Source organism: Cheilinus undulatus, linkage group 22 (assembly GCF_018320785.1).
Source record: "Cheilinus undulatus linkage group 22, ASM1832078v1, whole genome shotgun sequence".
Taxonomy (NCBI): domain Eukaryota; kingdom Metazoa; phylum Chordata; class Actinopteri; order Labriformes; family Labridae; genus Cheilinus; species Cheilinus undulatus.
Window position 1 is genome coordinate 31,664,214 of NC_054886.1, and position 22,037 is coordinate 31,686,250.

Below are 22,037 nucleotides of genomic sequence, written 5' to 3' on the forward strand. Positions count from 1 at the left end.
CAGTTTAATCATACGACTAAGTTTGATCACAACTTGCTCCCGTAGTCCTCCAGCTTTGATGTTTACGTGCCTGGGGGTGAAGAGGTGAGAGGGTTGGACACAGCCAGCAGCGATGAGTGAGGAGACAGACCCAGGTCTGCTTAATGGTGATTTTCTTTTTAAATAGCTGGAGAATGTCAGTGAAGATAAAACCAAAGCTGTGGGTACATGCTGCAGCGATGAACTGTCTTTACACCGAAGCACAACGAGTCTTTAGTTCTGCCTTCAGGCAAAGCACGTCTTTAAGTATTTTTAAGGTGGCTTCTTTGTCTTTCCAGATCGCTGCTGTACAGTCATGGAAACTTAAATACGGGTGTGTTTGCTTGTTATTTGAACTGCAAGGGGACACTAGAATGACATTTTTGACTTAAATATGCCATGATCCAACCACTGTTTTTGTTGTGTATTTTCCATGGAGTGGTAGCGACCCGGAATGGATTTTCCACTGCCTTTCCTCACTACCGCTTTTGGATCGCCACAAGCAGCACCCCCGGCAGTTAACATTTGTCAGAAAATCTGAGGCAGAACATCACTGACAAAATTCACGTGACTGTTTTTTGTTTCTTTGTTGGATTTCGGGCTTGTCATTGCATGATTTGAGTCTTTGTGTTCATGAATTCTGTTTTTTAATAATAGGGCATGTGGTATTAGTTTGTGAAGCATGATTTGTTTGAAAAATGGTGTGCATTTGTTTGAAAGTCAGGTTTTGCATTTGTAGTATTTTGATACAAACAGCTTATCACTTATTCTTATCACTATAAAATCATAATAAGACCTTAACCTAACCTTTAATCCTTTACAAATGAACCATATAGGTGTATATATTATTAAAATGACTATAGTTATTTTTACACCCCTCCTTTTAAGCATTTTAATATAAATCAACTTTGAAGATAATTTTTAATGTAAATTAATATATGTATATATAGATACATGTATTTATACAAGTTCATAATGTATTATATTGTTTATTTTTACAGTTTATGACATCCGGCTGAAGAGTTGAACGACATTCATCTGACTCAGTCAGACTTTGGTAAGACGGATGATAAAATGTATACATTATACACACATACCAGTGAAAGACTGGAGAATTTTAATTCTTATTTTAGTTGGTCAGCTGTGTTTCATCAGGTACAGAGAAAATATTTAGTTATATAAGCAGCAGTTATATAAGTTTGTTTGTATTTTATCAAATCATCATCCTGTCACTTGATTTCTGGTAAGAAGAAAAATATCAAGCAAACCATCTGAGTGCCACTTCTTATCAAACATTTCTAAGTAAGCTCCCCCACAGCTTCATGGCTGTCTCACATTTTCATAACCTCAAAACCAATCTGATAAAAACACTGAGCAGTAAGAGCTGATGTGCTGCGTGACAGGATTTTTTTTCACTCACAGACAGATAAACCATCCCTTAGAGACAACTGGTGACTAAAAACAGCTTTCTACATTTAACAGGACAAAAATAGAGAAAAATCAAATAAAAAGCAGCAAGGTGCAAACAGGTTGTAAAGGTGAACTAGTGCATAAAAGTTAGAGATAGTAAAGGAGAACTGTAACAACTGTATTAATGGCTGGGTAATATGTGCCATCATTAGTATAAGAATGTAAAGCTCTATTCACACATGCACAGAACTCCTAAAAACTTTCTAAGTTTACTGAAGTGAGCTGCATCTGTGACCACAAACAGCTCAGTTCTTCTCTCAGACTTTTCCCAGGAATGTTCCTGCTAGTTCTTTAGTTTTCTCCTCGTCTGGCCTCTCTTGACTGAATCATGATTTTTGTAATAATGTAAACAGTGTGCTCTCTCCTCTACAGGTGTGACGTCTGTAAAAACAGCAACATACAGCAATTGTGCTTGTTCTGCAGAGTGTCTCTGCAGAACAAGCACACAGTAGCTAAAGCTAAATTAAATCAATGATAAATCTGCTACTGCCAACAAATCCTTTATAATAAAAGTTCCTAGTTGTGATCTGAGTGCTGAAGCATCATGAGAGTAGACGGGGGTGTAGAATCAGGGACAAGAGCTTGTGCCATAGTTCCAAGGAGCTGGAAAAGCTTCCCTGGATTTAGCTACAGCCCTATCAAGGAGCTTTTCCACCATGACTTTTGGCCGTGCCGATCCAAACCAAGCCGTGCTGATTTACTTTTCCATTTCCAGTTTGTCCACGTTGGGCTACGCCTCAGAATGGTCTTTACTCCGTACTCCTGCGTGACACTGACATCATGAGCAAGAACATGTGGTCCCTGCAGCTGCATGCACCTTTGAGGAAAAACAGGTGAATCCTGGGTAAAATAACAAAACAAACCCCCTATAAAGTTAACAGTCACAAGAGCATTCTGCACTTTTATTTAATGACAGAACTTGTAACCTCTTTCCAGCTGTTACTGAGCATCAGATGCGCCATGTCCGTTCATTCTAGGGGAACTGGAGCCCAAAACTTATTGCATAGGATGGGTCTACTACCTGGAGCCCTCTGACTCAGATGTGGATGACGGGTAGGTGTGTGGCTAAGGCTCGAGAACACATCTAAACAGTACATCAAACAACTTTATTCCTACTGAAGATAATATTTGTCCATAATTGGAGTGGTTTTATCCTCTGCCTCATTTGCTTCAGTTTGTTATGACTCATTATGACGTAGCGTTCTGATCATATTGGTAAAGTGAGATCAGAGCTGCGTGATTCTTAAGGCCTTTGAGAGAATGAGCAGGTAACTTTATCAAGACTAAAACAGAAAGAAGGCAGCAGCACAAACTAAATTCAACATGACAGTGATCAGATAATGATGCAGATGAAAATATTGCCTTAAAATGTCTTTAAACTCCAGCTGTGAGGCTGATAATGATGGAGACAGGTTATTATTGGTAAAATAATTGTATATAATAAAAATAAATGGTCGAAAAGGGTCCAGATCACCGATTTAAGTGTAAAACTACAATGTAAAGATGCAATGTTTAAAGTAGTTCTGCATTCAAAAGTGTATTGGCATTATAGTAACATGGTTTCAGAAAAATAATATCCCTTTATCACATGTAAACTTCCCCTTTATAAAGAACGGCTCAAAAAAGAATAAAACTCTTAATGATTTTAAAATAAGTGATGCACAGGCTACACATAGTGAGCTCTTTAGTGTTAAAATATATCAAATCTGGGCTATTTTTAATTACTTTACACTGCTTGGTAGTGGGTTCCTATCCCTACACAGCATCAGAAATATACCTTCATATAATATCGATTATGTTTAGTGTAGTAAAGATTATTTTTGGAGAGTAACTAGTAGCTCAGTTTGCTACATTTCTGCAGGGTGTAGCTTCAGTGTAGTAAAGCTGATTATTTTTGGAGAGTAACTAGTAGCTCAGTTTGCTACATATCTGCAGGGTGTAGCTTCAGTTTAGTAAAGCTGATTATCTAACTAGGTTTGAGAAGCATGGTAAATCCAAAGTCACATAGATTTTGCTGTGAAACTGAAGCTTTTTGGACGTGTAAGGATAAGGAAGTTAGCAAGGAGCATTAGCACAAAAAAGCAGGACGACCAAGTGAAGAAAATCCGGGAGATTCTAACGGGGCTTATTGTTGCAGCATTATATCTGAGGAGCAGCTGCGGACAAGACAGTCTTGTACATCTGGGCAAAATATCCATTGACTCTGCTGTTGTGGATAGCTTAAAGACCAGGGGGGAATTCTATGACATGGTTATTGACCACTTTGCCACAATGAAGGACAGGAGAAAGGCCTTCCTCCTCAAGTACCCTTTTCTATTTTTTGCTTTTCTTTTGGCTAAACTTCTTGTTTGGTTATGTGTGCATTTAAAAAATCTTCACGGTCAGCTTGCGTCTTTGCATTGCTCACCTGGATTCACCAGTGTGTGTTAATCAGTAAGATAAAACGATGATTTTACTGCAGTACTAAAAATGGCCTTAAACACCACCAACAGTATATCAGCACCACAGACAGCGCCCGTTGTCACTGTCATTGATTTAGCTTCTCCATGTACATTGGTTGTCAATTATGTGTTGTTGTTGTTGTTGGGACTTTGTAGTTGTTTTTGTCATATGTTGCTGAATGAGTTGGCTTTCATACCTTTACAAAGTATGGAAGAATGAGACTCAACTTTGCATGTCGAGTCAGGCGCTGACAGCGAGCTGTGTTAAATTTCGCGTGAGATTGCCTTCAGCCAGCTGGTATCTATGATGTGAACAGATAAAACTTTGAACTTCTCTTGATCATTTTCAAAAGTGTGCTTTTTAGGACCTTTCTTGAATTTCTAGCAGGATTTGAGCCATAAATTAAGTACATTTGTGAAAGTAGTAACAGAAATTGTCAAGGACATTCACTGATGAGCGAGCGAGGGCGAGAGAGAGAGAAAGGGCGAGAGAGCATGTGTGCATGTGTGTGCATATGTGTGAGAGAGAGTGCAATGTCGCTGCAAGGGGCTGCATCTATACATGTGAAATACATGTGTGTAAAACAAACTATAAAAGCATATCTGGCGACATCATCAGCAGCAACACTTTCTTTAAGTGAAAACAGCCCAAAAAGCTGTATAGATTTAAAGGCATTGTCTTATTTGGCTTCCTCAAAAAAAATCCTCATGCCACGCCACTGAAACAAGTCCCTCTTTATTCTTCAAAGGTGACGATGTAAACAATGTCCATACATCCATAACATTGAAAACAACGGCAGAAACTTCCAGCTCAGTGAAATACAGCTCACACTGTCAGGTCAGAAACCCTCGGTCCTTCTGGGATCACACACCTGACCCGGAATCCATGTTATCCTCACTGGATAAATGAGGGTATTTTATGCTCCAGGATCTGCTTTGACTGTTTTTCAACCATTAATGCCAATAAAGCATTTTTGAACTTGAGGGATAAAACTGGACTTGTTGATCTCACTGATGGCTGCTGGGACAGATTTTTTTTTTTCTGTCACTTGGTGATAAATAATGGTGTCTTTCTGCTTTTTGAAAACTAGTTTGTGATTAAAAGTATGAGCTGAACAGGAAATAGATTAGAAAAAAAGGCCGATGAGTGTCAGTGGGCAGGACGTGAAGGCTTGATAAAGAAGACGACCAGCCGGGGAGGGACACAGAGAGGGACAGGCTGCTGAGGTGACAGCGATGGATCAGAGAGTGCTGATAGTGTTTCTGTGGTTCTGGAGCTCAGGTAGGACCCTCACACCTGTGGGACAACTGAGAGATTAAAGAAATTAATCTCATTAATGACAGGCTTTGACATGAATTAATGGCATATATGATAATATGAGGAGGACAGTAGATTTACTGTATAATCTTGTCTGTAATGGTTCTTTGAAGTTATGAATATCTGATCATTGGTAGCCAATCTTTGACTCTGGTCTTCACATTATTAAGAGTTGATAACTTACTGTGTGTAATGTGTTCCTCATGGTCCTCATCCCCCACACACACTCACTGTCTGTACAGTAGTCTAGCTCTGCTCTGAGGCTACACAGGCTCTCTGCCTCTTCACTGCTGTTTGTTTGACTCTCAAACTCACACTGTTAGTCCTCACAAAGAAGTTTTTGTATTGAAGGAAGCTTGTTTGTGCACTTGACATTTTTCCAGGGTTTTAAAGTGGCGACACAGAAGTAAGCTTTAAAGAGGGACGTCTGCACATCAGTAGATAAATCCGATGTTTTCAGATGTAGTCGGGGTGAACCACTGCTCTAGGGTCTTATTCATCAGCCCTGATGGTACCTATCTTTCAGGTAATCATAGTCTGAATAACGGGGGGCTGAGGGGACAGCCTCAGATGAGACGTTTAGAGGGAACTCTGAAAGGTTGTTAGCAATATTTTATTTTATGTACATTAGTGTAACAGTGTACAACAGTGTAAATATCTCAGAGTTGCTTGTTTGCTTATTTATTACATAATAAATCCCACCAATCAGCAGAATTCTGCATCTATTCCTGCTCAGGTCATTCATGTGTGGCAGCGCTGCACTAAAATAAGGCTCAGAGTTACGACGGTCCCTGAACTCATCAGTGAGGTGGGCTTTTTTCTCAAGGATTTTTGTGGGTAAAAAAACACATGTCCTCTGATTGTTTTCATTATGTATTTTTTATTAAACTTGTTGTGCGATACTTAAGTTGTTGAATTTGGGGTTGCCAACCGTTCCTTAAAATCAGGAATCATTCCTTATTGGAAGCTAAAGTGCATGTTTCTTACTGAACTGATAGGGAACGCCTTTTGTTCCTTATTTTTGACCTCTTTGAAAATCAGAGTCTTTATAGATTTATTCTAATGAAATCATCACAGCTGCTGCTTTCTCAGTGTGCAGAGCTTTTCATTGACCGATGAGAAGCTTCAAGCTTCCACTACGCCTGCTCTCATTGACCAATGAAAAACATTTATAGTGTTCTTGCTCCATTCTTGCCTCTTCAGCAGAGGGGGATACAATAAAAGCAGGTGGGGAGGGCTCTAAAAACCAAATAGGAGAAGTGGAGATATCGCATAAGAATCAGAAAGAATAAGAGCAGACAGAGAGGCTTTAAGGTCAGATTTGACAGAGAAGTAGAAGATCTAAGAGAGAAAAATATAAAAAGAGGAAAGACAGCAAAAGACTCAGTTGATCAACTGATTCAGCGTGCCTTATCTTCTCGGGCAGGTCATAGGTAGAGGCTGATGGGGAATCTAAATAAATGAATAAAAATCCATTAAAATGTGACTTGGAAAACCGTGGTGTGAAGAGGAAATGGGGCTCCCCTGAAAGCCACTGAATATTCAAACAGTGAATTAATAATTATCTAAGACCATGTCATGTCTGTTTTATAACCAGTTTACAATGACAGTTGTAGAGAACAGTGGCGTTTGATGTCAGACATTTAACCCTAAAATGCTCCCACTGCTTCACTGGTCTATACTGACGTCCACCCTGTGGTGTTGAAGATCTTCAAAACGGTGCTTTTGAACCTTAAGTCCATTTAGCGTCTATAAATCTGACTGGATAGCATGTGTTTACTCTGATCTGACTCCCTCTTTCCCTGACTGAACACGGTGGTGTGATGATATCTGTGTTTTTGTGCTGATGAAGATCATGCAAAGACTCAAACACATCTCTGATCATCTGATAAAATAACCCCTCGTTTGTCCACACATGGGTCTGAACGTGGTGCACGCAGCCAGACTTAACCCTCCTGTAGAAATCTGATCTGAAACATTCTGCATGTGAAGAATGTTATCCTCTGATAAACGTATGATTTTGGTGTTACCATGTACCTTTATTCATCAATGAAAGCTTTTAATTCAGCGCTTTTACTTGAAGTAAATTGTCTGTGTCCTTCTATCCACCAATGAAATGGAGTCATCTCCTGGTGTGTTTGCTGATCTCCCTAAAATAAACCCCCTCCTGTGTTATTCTTCACACCTGGAGGTTTTTCCACAGGTAGATGTTTGACTGATCCTGACCTGAAACTGTCACATAGCTCCATTTTCCCTCTGATTGAGTGTTGATGAAATGACCTGCTCATTCTCTGGCTGTCCTCAGGATTCACTCAGCTCTGAACTCTCTCTATCAGAACTGAACAGGACGCTGAAGCAGCCTGAGAAGGGTTAATAAATGTCTCTAGAATGCTGTTTCATATTTACACATGTCAGAGAAACCCTGCAGTCATGTTTGAGGTATGAAATATGATATTGGAAAGGGAACATGTGCCTTAGATATCACTGAGCTCAGCTGTCAGTGATGGATGCATGTCTCTGCTGTGTGCTCTTTTTACCATGAAGCTCATAAATGTGACTATGAACTGACAAGTTCACTTTTCTTTATATAGGTAGAGGAGAGTGTGAGCTACACGGGTCAGAACGGTCTAGAACATTAGAACCAGGATCAGGTTCTCTCTGAATGAGAGGACCAGCATGAAAGAGCAGAAAATGAAAGAATGAAGGAGCAGATTGATTTCAGATAGAGGCCATGGTAGAAACAGCAGCTGTCCTGATGAAGACTTGCTGCAGTTGAAATGCCTTCATCCCTATTTAATAAAGGATTTGGATCACCTCAGAGTGGACTGCCGTTTCGTCCTGTCTTCCTTTGTCTCTAACTCTGTGCACTGATTACCTGTGTGTCTCTGTTTAGCGCTTCCTGATGATGTCAGGTTGGTGGGCGGAGCCAGCCGCTGTGCTGGGATCCTGGAGAGGAGAGATGGAGGCGACTGGAGAGCAGTTAACGTCTCTCTGTCTGAATGGAACCTGACGTCTGCAGAGACGCTGTGCAGACAGCTGAAATGTGGTTCTGTACTTTCACTGGAACCACCAGAGAACTCCTCCAGGACTGAACCACCGTCATATTCTAGAAACCTGCAGCTCAACTGCTCAGGTAAGTTTGACTTCCTGTTGATCTGAACTGTAGAGCTTCTACAATGATTCCATTTTGCTCTGTTCACTGTGGTGACAGGCAAAATCAAAAGTGTTTGGAGTGAAAAAAATTTTTTATTATGATCTTAACACATAGCCTGCATCAGCCTGCAGCTTCAACACATTCTTCATTTTGTCACTAACAGGCTCCTGTAGTTTTTCTGAGTATCTGACAACATTACTGAGAGGAGACAGAGATCTTTAAGATCAAATCCTTTATATTAACCATAAACCACTATCACACCGCTTTCTTTAAAACCAACAGACTCTACTGACGACAAGAGCATTCACTGTCAGAGTCACATTAATTTAATCCTCACTGTCAGAGATGGATTAACTTAATCCTCACTGTCAGAAGACATTAATTTAATCCTCAATGTCAGAGTTGGATTAACTTAATCCTCACTGTCAGAACACATTAATTTAATCCTCACTGTCAGAGTCACATTAATTTTGATCCTCACTGTCAGATCACTTTCCTTTAATCCTCACTCTCAGAGTCACAGTAATTTAATCCTCACTGTCAGAGTCACATTAATTTAATCCTCACTGTCAGAGTCACATTAATGTAATCATCACTGTCAGAGTCACATTAATTTAATCCTCACTGTCAGAGTCACATTAATGTAATCCTCACTGTCAGAGTCACATTAATTTAATCTTTACTGTCAGAACAAATTAATTTAATTCTCACTGTCAGAGTCACATTAATGTAATGCTCACTGTCAGAGTCACATTAATTTAATCCTCACTGTTAGAATCACATTAATGTAATCCTCACTGTCAGAACACATTAATTTTATCCTCACTGTCAGTCACATTAATGTAATCCTCACTGTCAGAGTCACATTAATGTAATCCTTACTGTCAGAACACATTAATGTAATCCTCACTGTCAGAACACATTAATTTAATCCTCACTTTCAGAATCACATTAATGTAATCCTCACTGTCAGAACACATTAATTTAATCCTCCCTGTCAGAGTCACATTAATGTAATCCTCACTGTCAGAGTCACATTAATGTAATCCTCACTGTCAGAACACATTAATTTAATCCTCCCTGTCAGAGTCACATTAATTTTGATCCTCACTGTCAGAACACATTAATTTAATCCTCACTGTCAGAGTCACATTAATTTAGATCCTCACTGTCATAACACATTAATTTTGATCCTCACTGTCAGAGTCACGTTAATTTAATCCTCACTGTCAGAGTCACATTAATTTAATCTTCACTGTCAGAACAAATGAATTTAATTCTCACTGTCAGAATCACATTAATGTAATCCTCACTGTCAGAGTCACATTAATGTAATCCTCACTGTCAGAATCACATTAATGTAATCCTCACTGTCAGAATCACATTAATTTAATTCTCACTGTCAGAACACATTAATTTAATCCTCACTGTCAGAATCAGATTAATTTAATCCTCACTGTCAGAACACATTAATTTAATCCTCCCTGTCAGAGTCACATTAATTTTGATCCTCACTGTCAGAACACATTAATTTAATCCTCACTGTCAGAATCACATTAATTTAATCCTCACTCTCAGAACACATTAATTTAATCCTCACTGTCAGAACACATTAATTTAATCTTCACTGTCAGAGTCACGTGAATTTAATCCTCACTGTCAGAGTCACATTAATGTAATCCTCACTGTCAAAACACATTAATGTAATCCTCACTGTCAGTCACTTTGATTTAATCCTTTATTGGAGTCCAGTTGTGTATAATCAATTTTATTTGATTTGATTAGGAAATGAGGATCTGTTTGTTGTAAACAACAGAAAACAAACAGCTTTGGTTTTGTTTTGATTGACTTGGAGGAAAATTAGTTTAGACAGTTGTGATAATTTAGAGTTAGATTTAGTTTCTGTATGTAGTTGAAGCTAGAAGTCATCAGCATTACAGTGGTAACTAGAATGGCCAGCACCAGTGAGGAACTTATGCTCCTATTGATTACTATGGTGTTCAAAATTTCCAAGTCCGAAACAAACGAACGGGTGCGCTGATCATCACCAGAATCTAATCGATTCTTTCCTGTCACCATCCCAATATTCCCTGAAAGTTTGGTGAAGATCTGACTTTCCGTTCTCGAGTTATCTTGTACACATACAAACAAACAAACAAAGATACGGAAACCTTTACATAACCCCTTGCTGATTTTATTGCGGTGGGTAAAGATATTGTTTGTTGATTATTGAACTTGATGTGAAAATGTAAAGCTGAGAAGAGAACGGGGCTGAGCTTTGACTTCTGAGGGACTCCACAACTTACTGTAGATCTGCTAGAGGAGAGGTGAAGTAGACCCCCTTTGTCTTTTCTGAACTATTTCCTTGTCTTTGGTCAGACCCTGATGAAGTCCGGTTGGTGGGAGGATCCAGCACCTGCTCTGGTAGACTAGAGATCAAACACCATGGAGAATGGAGACCAGGTTTTCCAGGTTACGGGACTCTAAAGGATGCAGCTGTGATTTGTAGAAGACTTGGCTGTGGCTCTGCTGTTTCATCTAAACTGATAGAGAAATACTTCAACAGACCTGTGTGGCGGATCATCCCTGGTTGTGTAGAGTCTAAATCTACACTGAAGGAATGTGTGAGAATAAAGGATTGGTCCAGCTCTTATGTGATGGAAATGACCTGCTCAGGTATCAGTATTAACACATTAGTGCCAAAATCTTTCTGAATGTTTTTCATCACATCACTGTGTTAACAGAGTCTCATATGAACATTTCCTGCTTATTTTCTCTTCTACGTTCTCTTGTCCAGAAATTGACATTTGAATGAGTGGTAACTATTGTTGCCTTTAGACCTTTTTTGTACCTCTGTAATGGTAAACTGTGAGTTAGAGTTGAAAAAGAGAAACATTATTCAAAGTGCTGTGCTCATTCAGAAACACTTTGATAACAGCAAATGTGAGAAAAAGACATTTGATCATCAAACAGGTGGTCTGGAGTCCATCATTGTGGAGCTCAAACAGCTTTTTTTAATGAGAGGAATGTGTGGAACATGGGATGGTCCAGTGATGAAGGCCTGGAAATCAGCTGCTCTGGTATCATCATCCATGAAAGCTCTGATTCCTCCTTCACCAAGCGTTCTTAGGGAGACATTTGTTCTTTGAACCAGGGTGCGAATTGTTGAAAAACCAGAGCGAGGGACATTAAAAAAAAACAAAAAAAAAAATGCATCTTGCAACTGGCCTTTAATCTATAGCCAGGCATACACTGTGAACCTTCAAGCCTATTATCACCTGGTTTTTGAGAGGGCAGTGCGTAGTTTGTGAGGATACGAAACTACATAACCATATAATAATACCGTAAAATACCAAATAGTAGCCGAGGCGTTTATTTGTCTCAATCCCTGAGCAGACCAGGCGTTTATTAGGGACCAGGTGGCTATTTGGAACAGGGGTTTAATTCTTTTCTCACAAAAATCTTGCTTAGCAAAAATTGGAAAAATATGGTCAATTTCATCAAAGTATTTATTTACAACAGTATGAATATCACCTTTACATTTTTAAGACAAGATTACAGTACCATAGTTATACTTTGGTCTTCTTCTGTCAACTCAACACTCCGTAAACACTTTAAATACTGGGAAGGAACTAAATAAACACAAAGTTGACGACAGTTTAAAGTTAATGTCGTAATTTTTATTTTTTCGCTGCACCGGGGCACGGCGCTGCTATCTCACTTGAGAAAACGAGCAAGGGACGGGGGTGCCCCAGCCAATGAGGAGGCTAGTACTCGCAGCCAATCAGGCTCAGGTCCGACCAAGCGTTCTTATTGGCCGCCGTAGCTTCCCTATCTCAGCTCAGTGAGAAGTTGATTCAGTGGCGGAATTACGGCGGTGTTCAGTCCTGTGTAGAATTTGTTCATGATGAGATGAAGTGTTTTCTTGCCTGTGATTCGGCCGTTTATTTCAGTGAAAAAGCAGAGCAGAATCACTCCACGAGTGCTTTGCCACTGTCAGTATTCAATTCAGCGGACATTCTCATTCGCGAGGAGGCACGTAGAGAGAGGGGCGGAGTTACAGAGCTCAAACAGGGAGAAGACCAGGAAGGGAGGGGGAGTTGGGAGTTGATTCTATACGGTTCTCATCTCTTCTCAGTCACATATCGGAGCTTTGAATAAATTACACCAGGCGTTTATTTGTCATGTACTGGCACACCCAGCAGTTATTTGGGACCTGGCGGTTAATACGGACCCGGCGGTTATTTGGTATTTTACGGTAACTGGATTAACCATAGATGCCACCATTGATGGCATGATAAGTCAGCTCCTCCTCACCAGCCAAGCCGGCGGACGAGAGAGACAAACAGCACTGCGCACGGAAAATGACTGAGAAGTGACAAAAAAATCAGCTAATTATCTGTCCTAACAGCATTTCTCAGTCATCAGTGAATATAATGTTTCCAAGAAATAATGTGAGGTAGAAAGGGTTTTTTTGTTGATCATATAGAGTTTTTTCCTCAAGTAAACCAACAAAGAGACAGGCAAAACTGGGAGCCATTTTTGTGCCCATGGCAGTGCCAGAGATCTGGAGATGAGATGAGTTGTCAAAAAGAAATAATTTCTTTTGAGGACAAAGGAGGCCAGGTTCACTAGGAATGTGGTGGAGGGGGTTTGGACTGATCTGGTGTTAAGAAAATATTCCAGGGTGTCTAATCCTTGCTGATGGTTGATGTTAGTCTATAATGATTCAACGTCAAGAGTACACGATTATATCTGAATCAATAGAAGGGAGTGATTTAAGTAAAATTAGAAACTTAGAGCTGTCTTTTATAAAAGATTTGAGTGAGGGTACAAATCAATCAATTCCAATCCCAGAGACAATAGGTCTGCCAGGTGGTTTTAAAGGGTTTTTGTGAATTTTTGGTAAAGTATATAAAAAGGGTTTTAGTGGAAACTCATTAAGTAGGAAGTTAGATTCTTTTAGTGAAATATCACCATCTGAACGTCCCTGTTCAAGTAGTAAGCGCAGCTCTTTAAGGTAATCCTTGGTTGGGTCACATTAGTCTTGAATAAAAATATATGTTAGATAGTTGTCCAAGGATTTCCTCATCATAATCACGTTTGTTCATAATGACAATAGCGCCTCCTTTGTCTGCAGGTTTTATAACTATAGATTTATTGTTCTCAAGTTCAGACAAAGCTTTTTGTTGGTCTTTTGTTAGGTTGTGGTGCATGAATCTTTTCTTTTTAGAAAAATTTTCAAACTCTTGTTCAACGAATCTACAGTACATTACTATTGAATGATTTCTGTTCTTTGGTGGGTAAAAATTACTTTTAATTCTAAAATTATTGGTTAAGATATCATTTACAGCATTTCTCAGTCATCAGTGAATAGTGCAAACAGCACTGTGGACTTCTGTGTTTTAACCGACCAATTCTCTCTTATAGGCTATATAGGACTCTAACGTGAGCTAACTGCTCATGGATCAGTTGGTCAGCGGGGTGGAGCCACATCTGTTGGAACTATGGCTGTAAATAAGTTGTCTGTTCATTATAAGCTATTGACAATCCATTTTGCTCAGCATTGAAATAAATAATAAATAATAAAATTTATGCAGACCGAGATTTTCGCCTGATAAATTCCAAAGACTATGGATTTTTGCATATCGATGGCACACCCAGTTTATCAGAAATTATGATAACACAGTTAAATAGCAGAAGGTTTGTGCGTTTCAAATTATGGTGTCTCTCCTATTTGTCCTCCTGTTTATTGCGTAATGCACGCACGGGCTCGCTCGCTCAGTTTTCCTCTATTTCTCTCTCTCTCTCCCTCTCTCCCTCCCTCTCTATATCTGGACCTATTGAAAGTTATTAAAATACAATCAGCCGTATTCTTATTTCTTGGAAAGCTTGGAACAACAATTAACAAATCTTTCCCTTCCTTTTTAATGCCAACACTGAGGAGCACCGATGTCCGCCAAGAACAAGGCAATAAACCTGCACAAGAGACAACAGAACAATGACAGCACGTCAAAAGCAAAGTGCAACCAGGCTTTTGCAACACAAAGATTCTGGATTTGTCAACAGTATTATAGTCTGCATGAGTTAACATGCAGACCTATAGCAACTGTATGTACTGAGAATGCATAGAAAAATGAAGAGAACAGAAATCTCCAGCAACACTTGTAGTTAAAAGAACAACTTTGTTAGACCGACGCATTTCAGCATGTAGCCTTCATCAGGGTCATCAAGAACCACATTGCAAGCAGCATTTAAATAAGGTAGTGTGGAAACAGAAAAAAGTGAAAAAAAATCAAAATGTTACTAAATTACATAATTTAAACCAATCAAAAACAGCCACATATATATATCAGCCAATGGGGTAACAGCACCAGTGGGTTGGTTGACAGATCATATGGTTTATGACCAATGGGCACTGCTAAAGAGGCACAGGGAGTGTCTGATTTATAGACATGGCAAGATGTGCTGAAACAATACAGGGAAATGACCACTAGGTGGGATTAGAGAGTATTCTGGGGTCATTTTAAAGTGCCATATGTGGGTGAGGTAAAACATTTTAAATTAAAGCATTAGTAAAAGCATTTTATGAAAGGGTTAAAAACACCAGTAAATACCTCTATAGAGGGACAGGTAAAAGTACGTCATAAAACCAGAAAATATAGAACGTAAGTTTACAAATAAAAGCTTTTAAAGATAAAAACCTGAAAAAAGCAATTGAAAAATAACTATAAAAACTCATTGATAGAAAAATCCTCATTCATACCCCCTGGAAATAAACTTTTAAGATAAAAAATCCAAAATGCTTCTCTTTTTTTCCAAGCAAGATGTATGTTGCCGCCCCTCAAGCTCGGTTTAATGGCTTCTATGCCCAGGAAAGCTAGAGAAGACATAGGATGCTTAAATTCATTAAAATGTCTGGCAACAGGACTCGTTTTTTTCATTTCTTTTAATGGCACTCCTTCGTTCTGTTATCCTGTCTCTAAGTGAGCGAGAGGTTTCACCAACATAGACCTTACTACAGGGGCACATTATCAAATAGATCACATTTTTTGTTTTGCACGTGATAAAATCTTTTATGTTAATTTTGAGTCCAGTGATTGGGTGATTAAAGTATTTAAGGTTTTTGGTGTATTGGCAGTTAATGCAGGTTCCACACTTAAAATTGCCTTGAAGCGGATTGTTTGTGGTCTGGATTGGTGGTTGACATGCTCTTACAATTTTGTCCCTTGTGTTTTTGCCTCTTTTGAAGGTGACCATGGGTTGTTGATTGAATGTATTTTTTATGGTGGGATCATTTTGGAGGATATGCCAGTGTTTTAGGATTAGATTCTTGATGTCTATGGTTTGGGGACAGAAGGTAGTGCAGTAGACGAGTTTTGGGTTAGATTTTATTGGTCTAGAGGTTTTTAGATAGTCTTCTCTGTTTTTGGAATCTACTTTGTTTTCAGCATCAGCAAGCCAATGTTCTTGGTAGTTTCTTTCCCTGAATTTGGAAAGTATCTCTGCTTTGATTTTGTTGTACTGTTCTGGAGCAGTGCATATTCTTTTTATTCTCACCTGTTGACTGACTGGTAGGCTTTTTTTCAGAGGAAGAGGATGAAAGCTTGCAGCATGGAGAAGTGTATTGCGATCTGTGGGTTTAGTATAGAGGAAGGAGGAGAGGATGTTATCTTTTATCATGACATTTATATCCAGAAAGTTTATTTCTTCAAGGCTATAGTTAAGTGTAAATTTTAGACCGCAAAGTTGTGATTTAAAAACTGTAAAAACTCAAATAGAGTGGGGACAGAGCCTTTCCAAAGTAAAAACACATCATCAATATAATGTTTCCAAGAAATAATGTGAGGTAGAAAGGGTTTTTTTGTTGATCATATAGAGTTTTTTCCTCAAGTAAACCAACAAAGAGACAGGCAAAACTGGGAGCCATTTTTGTGCCCATGGCAGTGCCAGAGATCTGGAGATGAGATGAGTTGTCAAAAAGAAATAATTTCTTTTGAGGACAAAGGAGGCCAGGTTCACTAGGAATGTGGTGGAGGGGGTTTGGACTGATCTGGTGTTAAGAAAATATTCCAGGGTGTCTAATCCTTGCTGATGGTTGATGTTAGTCTATAATGATTCAACGTCAAGAGTACACGATTATATCTGAATCAATAGAAGGGAGTGATTTAAGTAAAATTAGAAACTTAGAGCTGTCTTTTATAAAAGATTTGAGTGAGGGTACAAATCAATCAATTCCAATCCCAGAGACAATAGGTCTGCCAGGTGGTTTTAAAGGGTTTTTGTGAATTTTTGGTAAAGTATATAAAAAGGGTTTTAGTGGAAACTCATTAAGTAGGAAGTTAGATTCTTTTAGTGAAATATCACCATCTGAACGTCCCTGTTCAAGTAGTAAGCGCAGCTCTTTAAGGTAATCCTTGGTTGGGTCACATTAGTCTTGAATAAAAATATATGTTAGATAGTTGTCCAAGGATTTCCTCATCATAATCACGTTTGTTCATAATGACAATAGCGCCTCCTTTGTCTGCAGGTTTTATAACTATAGATTTATTGTTCTCAAGTTCAGACAAAGCTTTTTGTTGGTCTTTTGTTAGGTTGTGGTGCATGAATCTTTTCTTTTTAGAAAAATTTTCAAACTCTTGTTCAACGAATCTACAGTACATTACTATTGAATGATTTCTGTTCTTTGGTGGGTAAAAATTACTTTTAATTCTAAAATTATTGGTTAAGATATCATTTAAAACAGGTTTAAGGGAAGAATCATTTTTCATAAAAAATTCTTTTCGTCTTACATCTCTGAGAAATTTTTGTAAATCTCGAAAGTGCTCAAACTGACTTACTGAAGGGGTTGGGACAAAGGATAGACCAAGCTCAAGGACTGAAAGTTGAGTGGAAGTGAGTTCAGTGTTGCTTAGGTTGAGAACAGCCGATTTCTGTTCTGGCCTAGGGATCTGGTCCGTGGACGGCTGCTTGGTTCTTTTCCTTTTCCCCTGCCGTGTGCATTTAGTCTTTGACGTCTGTTGTGCTGGGCTTTCAGTGGGGGGTATTGGCTCCTGTCCAAAAAAAGGGGAGTGGCTTGGGGGGTTTTGTTGAGTCTTCTTCTTGTTCGGGGTGGTGGAATTGAGTCTCTCGCTCACTTAGAGACAGGATAAGAGAACACAGGAGTGCCATTAAAAGAAATTAAGAAACGAGTCCTGTTGCCAGACATTTTAATGAATTTAGGCATCCTATGTCTTCTCTAGCTTTCCTGGGCATAGAAGCCATTAAACTGAGCTTGGAAAAATCTTGCCAGGAAAAAAAGAGAAGCATTTTGGATTTTTTATCTAAAAAGTTCATTTCCAGGGGGGATGAATGAGGATTTTTCTATCAATGAGTTTTTATAGTTATTTTTCAATTGCTTTTGTCAGGTTTTTATCTTTTAAAGCTTTTATTTGCAAACTTACGTTCTATATTTTCTGGTTTTATGACGTACTTTTACCTGTCCCTCTATAGAGGTATTTACTGGTGTTTTTAACCCTTTCATAAAATGCTTTTACTAATGCTTTAATTTAAAATGTTTTACCTCACCCACATATGGCACTTTAAAATGACCCCAGAATACTCTCTAATCCCACCTAGTGATCATTTCCCTGTATTGTTTCAGCACATCTTGCCATGTCTGTGAATCAGACACTCCCTGTGCCTCTTTAGCAGTGCCCATTGGTCATTTTTTCTGTTTCCACACTACCCTATTTAAATGCTGCTTGCAATGTGGTTCTTGATGGCCCTGATGAAGGTTACATGCCGAAACACGTCGGTCTAATAAAGTTGTTCTTTTAACTACAAGTGTTGGTGGAGATTTCTGTTCTCTTCAAGACCCTCCTCATCCTCCATGCACCTTGGGAGTTGGTAAAGTTGTGCCAGATTTACCCACTTCAGATGCATAGAAAAGTAACAGCTTTGCACAATAACGCTAATAACCTCATTTAAAACTGTACAGCAGGTATGGGACAACACAGCCAGCAGCTCTATGCCATACGAGCACCACTCAATTCACAAACAAGCACAATTGTAGAATATAATTCGAATTTTATCACAGGCGATCACAGGTGAAATGAAGCCTATCTTTACAGGTTTACTCAGCTTACACGCCCTCACAGAGCATCCTTTCAGCTTTCTGGGCCAGTTAGTCCTCTGTTCGTATGAAGTCCATTGTGTCTCTTTAGTTCCATTAAACTGTTGAAATGGTGGTTTCTAAATCACTTTGAAGAATGAAAACATTCGCTCTTTTGGAGCAGGTATGATCTTACTGCTGCAACCATTTAAGGGTCAAAAATCAGGTTTCCATGCAGTGTTTCATTTTACCAGCTCAAGACTTTCTTGATGGTGGTTTTTGACAGGGTTAGCTTCTGATCTGGTGATGTTTCTTCTCGCTTAGTTTCAGATTAGATTGATTTTTTATCAGTCTGAGATCATGACATGGGTTTGAAAGTGGCACCTGCCCGATCGCTAGTGAGCACCTGCAGCTGCGGTGTTTGAGCATCAGGATTCCTACAAACATTCACTGTTAATATAAATCTCAGAAACTTCTCTCTTCGCATCAGAAGTCCTTGCTCCTTTAGTAATGTCCTTTTTGTGCTCACATGTAGATAGTTTTGGATATGGACATGCTGCTGTTACAGCTCCTTTACAGACTACCGCCCGGTAAGTTTGAGTCGGTACAATGGGCTGTCATTGGCTCTGGTTGACACGGGTGGTGGGGATTTGATGAGGCTGTAAGTGCTGATTGATTGACATGTCTGTCAGCTACTCATTGTACAGTTGAAACCAGAAGTTTACATACACTATATAAAAAGGCACATAAACTTTTTTTCTCACCATCTAACATTAAATCAGATTAAATTTTTCCTGTTTTTGGTCAATTAGGATTACCAAAATTATTTCTATTTGCTAAATGCCAGAATAATGAGAAAAGGATTTTTTTAAACAATTTTTATTACTTTCTTCAAAGTCAGAAGTTTACATACACTAAGATTACTATGCCTTTAAACGATTTGGAAAAGCCCAGATGATGATGTCATGTCTTTGGAAGCCTCTGATAGGTTTATTGACAATATTTGAGTTAATTAGAGGCACACCTGTGGATGTATTTTAAGGCACACCTGAAACACACTGCTTCTTTGTGTAACATCATGGGAAAAATTAAGAGAAATCAGCCAAGATATCAGGAAGAGAATTGTGGACTTGCAAAGGTCTGGTTCATCCTTGGGTGCAATTTCCAGATGCCTGAAGGTGCCACGTTCATCTGTTCAAACAATTATACGCAAGTATAAACACCATGGGAATGTCCAGCCACCATACCACTCAGGAAGGAGGCGGGTTCTGTGTCCCAGAGATGAACGTGCTTTGGTCCAAAAAGTGCATCTCAACCCAAGAACAAAAGCAAAAGACCTTGTGAAGATGCTGGTAAGAGTGTGTCATTATCAACCGTCAAACGAGTCCTGTACCGACATGGGCTGAAAGGCCTCTCTCCCAGGAAGAAGCCATTACTCCAAAACAAACATAAAAAAAACCAGATCACAGTTTGCAAATGCACACAGTGACAAAGACCTTAATTTTTGGAGACATGTTCTGTGGTCTGACGAAACTAAAATTGAACTTTTTGGCCATAATGACCATCGTTACATTTGGAGAAAAAAGGGGGAAGCTTGCAAGCCTGAGAACACCATCCCAACTGTGAAACATGGGGGTGCCTTTTTATATAGTGTATGTAAACTTCTGGTTTCAGCTGTACTTACAAGAGGCAGACTGTGCCAAGCTGGTAGAGCTGTAATAAGTTACTATGTACAATTTCACTTGCAATATATTCCCACGCCACTGCGCTGCAATGGGCCAATGCGAGTGCACCAGCGGTGTGTAAACGTGCCCATGGCCCAGCATTCAGTCGGAGCAGAGGCAGGGATAAAACGTATCCCAACCGGGGATGGAAGATTTATCACCGGGGGGGGGGATATCAGAACCAGAAAGGGGGAAACCACCCCCATCCCCCCGGCAACTCGCACCCTGCTTTGAGCCCTCCCACCGAGTTCTTCAAGATTCTGATCTCTACCAAATATTTCTCATTTCTGGTTTGTTGTCAGCAAAGAAGCAAAGCTAAAAAGACTCCAGATCACCCTTGTGAACATCTGAGAGCTGATCTGAGAGGATCAAATGTTTAGTTTTGCTCTCATCAGCACTCCAGTGTGTTTCAAAATGACACAGTGAAATAGAAGGTTTGATTCTGCATGTTGTCTGATGAAAGCGCTGTCTGAACCAGCATTATCATCCAAATTCATGTGTTTGGAGGTTAAATTGATGTCCATGACTGCTGCTAAAAATAGAACTGAATTGTGTTTTTAGGGTCATTTTGAGCAGCATTACTTCCTCTTTAGAACTCTCAAAGTATTTCTGATATTTGGAGTCCAGAGGGCAGTTACCTTCACACTTTATTGTGGAAATCACTGACATTTGACCACTTCTCCACTCACTCATGCTTACCATCTGTGTTTGCACACAGCTCTGCAGTCTCATGGCCTTATATGGGCATAAAGGGGTGTGTTTCTATGTTCATTAGGAGGAAGGTGCGGGTTCTTGTAGTTCATGAGCACACCTGTGAGAACAATTCATCAGCTTAAGAATGTGTCATCAATCCCACCAAGGTTTCTCTGAAAAACTCTAAGAACAAAATCAACAACAGTCTCAGGGTGATGTGGGAGAATGAGGCCCAGTGTTACTTTGTTTCAGTGAGTTCTGTAGCTCTTGTCTGATTCTGTGTGAACCTATGGAGATCTTTGTCACCATTTCAGTCATCCCCTGCATTGTTGCTCATCTGACCTTGTTTTTGGTTTCTTCTACATGAACACCAAACACAGCGCTCCAATGTCTGTGTCTTTTCTTTCCAACTGTCTACCATGAGACTTTGTAAATGTGCTGCTTTTCTCAGCCTGTTACCATCCTCCTACAGCTGAGCTTGGACAGGACCCAGTGAAGAGAAAGGACTGGTTTTAGATTGTGATCAAGTTCTCTCTCTCTCTCCTGAAATCTCCACAGACTCTGTCAGACTGGTGAACGGGACTGGTCTGTGTTCAGGCAGACTGGAGGTGAAGTCTGACCAGTGCTGGTCCCCAGTGTGTGAGGAGGACTTGGACCTGCAGGGTGCTCAGGTGGTCTGCAGGGAGCTGGGCTGTGGGGCTCCTTCAGTCTTCAAGGGGGGAATGTTTGGAGAAGTGGAGGCTCCGTTCTGGACTAAGAAGTTCCAGTGTGAAGGCCACGAGTCTGCTCTCCTGGACTGTCCAGACTCAGGGTTGACTGGAAACACCTGTCCACCTGCTACAGCTGTTGGGCTCACCTGCTCAGGTAGAGCTGGAGCTTTGATTGACTTCCCTTTGTTGTCCCAATGAAAGTATGAATGAGTGAAATGAATGATTGAAAGCACATTTGAAAGTGGAGCAGCTGACTGAGACACACACAGATGAAAGCATGATTGAACAGGAATATGAAAGAAACAGGAAGAGAGAGGAGGAGCACAGGTAGACTCTGATGTAGACGTACCAATTATTCTGAGCTGAGACTTGAAGAGACAACAGACCAGGAAGACCAGACCAGTTGTTGGGTTGAA

At 39.7% G+C, this 22,037-nt stretch overlaps 1 protein-coding gene across 1 annotated transcript; it reads left to right on the top strand.

Annotated features, from left to right (window-relative positions):
• The first annotated feature begins 92 nt into the window (after nt 1-92).
• On the top strand, nt 93-21,819 carry LOC121504336 (scavenger receptor cysteine-rich type 1 protein M130-like). The gene is made up of 8 exons (XM_041779048.1): nt 93-146; nt 318-585; nt 1,020-1,075; nt 2,204-2,321; nt 2,425-2,541; nt 8,141-8,380; nt 10,781-11,077; nt 21,470-21,819. Exons 5-8 carry the CDS (start codon nt 2,529-2,531, stop codon nt 21,817-21,819), a joined length of 900 nt encoding a protein of 299 aa, XP_041634982.1. The 5' UTR covers nt 93-146; nt 318-585; nt 1,020-1,075; nt 2,204-2,321; nt 2,425-2,528.
• The last annotated feature ends 218 nt before the right edge of the window (nt 21,820-22,037 follow it).